This window comes from Miscanthus floridulus, chromosome 7 (genome assembly GCF_019320115.1).
Source record: "Miscanthus floridulus cultivar M001 chromosome 7, ASM1932011v1, whole genome shotgun sequence".
NCBI classification, from domain to species: domain Eukaryota; kingdom Viridiplantae; phylum Streptophyta; class Magnoliopsida; order Poales; family Poaceae; genus Miscanthus; species Miscanthus floridulus.
The window spans coordinates 109595124-109599648 of NC_089586.1; the positions used below are offsets into that span (position 1 = coordinate 109595124).

General features: G+C 48.4%; 1 protein-coding gene across 1 annotated transcript; it reads left to right on the forward strand.

Moving 5' to 3' along the window:
• The first annotated feature begins 512 nt into the window (after window positions 1–512).
• On the forward strand, window positions 513–3589 carry LOC136464224 (myb family transcription factor PHL11-like). Its single transcript, XM_066463183.1, has 6 exons — window positions 513–1096; window positions 1465–1541; window positions 1664–1721; window positions 1833–1908; window positions 2848–2917; window positions 3009–3589. The coding sequence occupies exons 1-6, from the start codon at window positions 940–942 to the stop codon at window positions 3405–3407; spliced, it is 837 nt and encodes a 278-aa protein (XP_066319280.1). The 5' UTR covers window positions 513–939; the 3' UTR covers window positions 3408–3589.
• Window positions 3590–4525: the final 936 nt, after the last annotated feature.

Consider the following 4525-nt stretch of genomic DNA (forward strand, 5'->3'; position numbering starts at 1 on the left):
TAATGAAATACGTGCTACAGGTTCGGAAAAAAAAATACAGTGCACTGCACAGAATTGGTTCTCAAGGCAAATCTAGCAGCGATCAGACAGCTTCTCTGACCTACGACCGGAAGACACGGCACGCACACATGCCAGCCCCGCTCTTGTCGGGGGCCGGCGTCCACGTGGCGCGCCGCCGCACATGCCCCTTGACCTGTCCTGTCCCGCCCGCGCCCTCTCTTGTGTCTGTCTGAACCCAAGAGAGAGAGAGACGGCGAATCGAACGCGCGTGAGCGTGGGTCGTCCTCGCATGGCACCATCTGACGGCCGCGGGCGCGCGGTGCCGACGACTCCCTCCCGGGCGGCGGCGTCCACGCGGCGCGCCCCGGTTGGGCCGGCGTCCTTGGCGTTTGTTAGTTCTGTTCCGGCCGGGCTTGCCCCCCAGCACAAGGCTCCCCGAGATTCCGCGCACACATGAGTGAGGTGAGGTGAGTATATGATGATTATGATGGCATGGCGATGCCGATGCCGATGCGCTCGGCGCTCCTCTCTCTCTCTTTCTCTCTCTAGCCGCTACATATTCTTCCTCTCTCTATCTCTCTCTCCGCCCAGCTTTCGAACGTGACACTCATCGCACATTCCCGTCAGGCCGGTATCCGCCTCAGGCTTCGCCGAAATCGTACGCTACCTCTCCTCCCCCCGGCGGCCCGGCCCCGAGCGCACCAGATTCACACCGCGCGCCCGCCGTGCGGCAGGCAGCTGCCTCTAGCTAGCCGCCCGCAAGCTGCAGCTTGGCCTGGCGGACGTGCGTGTGTGTGTGTGTGTGCCTGCGCAAGCTGCCTCTGCTAGCTAGTTGCAGCTCGACGGCGAACCACCAGCTGCGCCGTGGTCGTCGACAAGCCGGCCCCGGCCGCGGGGAGCTAGCTAGGAGGCCGAGAGGCACAAGCCGCAGGCCACGCGATGAGCATGTTCGAGGGGATGGAGAGGGCCGGGTACGGCGGCGCTGGGCCGATGGGCGGGGTGGTGCTGTCGCGGGACCCCAAGCCGCGGCTGCGGTGGACGCCCGACCTGCACGAGCGCTTCGTCGAGGCCGTCACCAAGCTCGGCGGGCCCGGCAGTGAGTACCCGCACTCCTCTGCTGCTTGCCTGCTCTCTTCTTGTACTACCATGCCATGCATGGATTTTTCTGACTTCAGACACAGCCCAAAGCTACCATGAGTTCAGTTCGTTGCAACAGTAAAGCTAACACACAGCAGCATGCATACTCATCATGATTCCAAAAACACTTGATCTAACTGCGTCTATGCTACATGATGACCATGCATGGTGTTCCGCCGATTAACAGCTTCACTCATCATGTTTTTTTTACTGATCATGTATTATATTAGATCATTTTTTTGGATCCTGGTTGTGATTACAACTTCTGTTTCGGGGTTTCTGAACCTAACATCGTTTTCTACTTGATTGTGCTGTGCGCGACAACAGAGGCGACGCCCAAGTCAGTGCTGAGGCTGATGGGGATGGAAGGGCTCACCTTGTACCACTTGAAGAGTCACCTCCAGGTACCACCACCCTACTTCGATCTCTTCTCTCCAAATTCATGTGTAGATAAACAAATGTTGTGCATGTATCGCTTTCTCCGGTGATGTTTGTCTTGTTGACGACGACGATCTCTTGTGCGCAGAAATACAGGCTTGGAAAGCAGAGCAAGAAAGACACAGGTTTGGAAGCCAGCAGAGGGGGTATGTACCTTGCAAATACGACTAGCGAATATACTAATAAACTGCTAAAATTGAGCAAGCATAACATATTTTTTTTCCAAACCTTACCTTTTCTTTTTGCTCTCCTCGCAGCATTCGCGGCGCAGGGCATCAATTTCTACACACCAGTACCTCCTAGCATTCCATCTACGGCCAGTAACAACACGGGGTGAGTAGTAGGTGTCAAAATCCTATCCTGCATGCTTCCTGTAACATCAGTACTACATGGATAAATTCGTGCGTGTCTGCTTAACAGCAAACGCCATGATGCCCAACATGCATTTGTCTTCTCCCTGAGACACCGATAATTCTGTAGTAACAATCTAAGCTGGTTCGTTTCGTCGTAAACGATCGTGGATTATTTACTGCTGGCTGGTTTGGTGTGAGAGAAAAATACTGTTCCAGTTTATAATCCACGATCGTATACGAGCAAGCGAACAAGCTGCTAGTAACTCGATTCTGTTGCATTAGCAAAACTAAAAGGCTGGTGTCAAAAGGACTGATGACCATGAAGTACAATAGAACGAAATAGCAGCAGCATATAGTCAGCATGGTCTGAAATATTGAAAACAAAAGTTATAGATCATTACTAATTTGTGGTCTATTCTTATAAAAGAGAAATGCCTTGCAAAATTCCTAAACAAACGTGCTTACTTAAATCGTACTGGTCGGCCAATGATTGACGGAGTCATACGAAAGGGACGTTGACCTCGCAGAAAAAAAGAAGAAGAAAGGGACGTTGATGTGTCAAGGGGATATATGAATTTATCAAAGCCTAGAGTTGTGGCATTTTTAATGTTATAAAAACAACCTAGAAAGAGCGGGTAATGAAGTGATACAATATACTAAGTTAAATGCTGGATTAGGATTCCAGTTCCAGAGTCGGACTAGACTATTTCAGTATTTTCTGTCACCCAACTGAAGCTGCAGTCTGCTAGGCTGCATGCCATATATACTCACTATCCGATGTTTGAACAACTTTTTTTTAGAAAAAGGAATTGTATCCCGATGGTTTCCATTTGTGTCATTGTGTGGATTTACATCATTATTCATCTCGGTTATGATTCTCCTATTTCCGTTCGCCTTATCATTTCTGAACATGGATCAGAAAAACGCCACTTGCTGATGCGCTGAAGTACCAAATTGAAGTCCAAAGGAAACTGCACGAGCAGCTCGAGGTTAGACTGCCCAGAAAACTTCTCTGCTACGTACAACTACTGCAGTCACGAACACAAAATGTTGACCTCTTAATTTGTTTTGCACATGCAGGTTCAGAAGAAGCTGCAAATGCGGATCGAGGGGCAAGGCAAATACCTGCAGACGATACTCGAGAAAGCCCAGAGCAACCTTTCGTACGACGCAGCTGGAGGCGCGAACCTAGAAGCAACCAGGTCGCAGCTGACGGACTTCAACCTCGCGCTCTCAGGGTTCATGGACAACGTGACCCAAGTGTGCGAGCAGAACAATGGCGAGCTGGCGAAAGCCATGTCCGAGGACAGCCTCAGAGCGAGCAATAATCTAGGCTTTCAGCTGTACCATGGAGTTCAGGACGGGGACGATGTCAAGTGCGCTACGGATGAAGGGCTGCTGCTACTGGACCTCAACATCAGAGGCGGCTACGATCACCGGGCTCCAGCGGATCTGAAGATGAATCAGCACATGAGGTGAAAAAATTCAGTAGAAAGGGAAAGGCGACGGGGTAGTTTAATCTAAGAGTTGCCCTTGTGTTTGTGAGAAATTCTTTCGGCCATCCTGATTCCTGAGGATGCTTTGTTTACGGTGATGGCCAGCGTATTGCTAATGTAAAATTTGGTGAGAGGCTCCGAATAAGCGTAGCTAATCTTATACAAGATCTCTTTATGTACTTCATACGGATCTGGAGTAGAAAGTGAAAGCATTTGCAAGATGGGGCCATGCAGCATTTGCAGCGGGCCGTTTGCAAGCAGGTTCGGCACCCCTGATTCCCCTTTTCACATCTCCTATCGAAATTGCATCTCCCCATAATAGATTGTTTGCGCTATCGCTTTGCGTAAAAATAAGCAGGCAAAATCGGATCAGTTGGAGCTTAGCATCTATCTATACAGCAGCGTTAAAACGAGCCATACGTTGTTGAAATGGTCTAAAAATTACAAGATTAATCTAAAAAAATAAAAGAATATGTAGCCTAGGGAAGAAATTTTTATAGCTATCATTGAAATGGAAGAAAGATATTGGCTTTTGATGTCTTACGTGCAACCGATCCATTCATTCTCCAATGTTTATGCGTGAGAGACTGACAAGAAGTACAAATCATTTTTCTTAATGAAGATCGTCACAAACAAAAATCACAGCATGATCGATATGAAGGTAGAGTACTTGCAGCATGCTTGAGATCAGCAACACATTTGCATTATAGTGGTGGTTCCATAGTATGGCTGAGAAGGTTTTAGGTGTCAATGGATGTTGGTATGATGACGGACCGGTTAGTGGTTGCTCGAGGTATAAGTGGCTCCAGGAGACATGAGCAGTACTACTAGAGAAGAGAAGATAAAACATGATTAGAAAATTTAAATTGATTACAGGACTAAGGAACCGAACAATTTGTAAGAGACTTGGATAGTAGTTTTATCGAGGAAATGGAGCTCACCAAGAGAAATTTGGTCCACCTTGATTTAGCCTCAGTAGAAAATTGCACAGCCACATGATAGAAGTGACAAGTGAGAGACAAAAAGAAGAACAGAGGAAGATGACAATAGTTAAGGATTCGATCAATGATAGCCATATAGAGTTCATGTCAATATATGCAA

What these genes read in the sequence shown, in the direction of transcription:
- LOC136464224 (XM_066463183.1), top strand. Translation starts at nt 940, where the DNA reads ATGAGCATGTTCGAGGGGATGGAGAGGGCCGGGTACGGCGGCGCTGGG. An exon ending in CAAGCTCGGCGGGCCCGGCA is followed by an intron (nt 1,097 to 1,464) that starts GTGAGTACCCGC and finishes GCGCGACAACAG; the next exon opens with AGGCGACGCCCAAGTCAGTG. An exon ending in TTTGGAAGCCAGCAGAGGGG is followed by an intron (nt 1,722 to 1,832) that starts GTATGTACCTTG and finishes CTCTCCTCGCAG; the next exon opens with CATTCGCGGCGCAGGGCATC.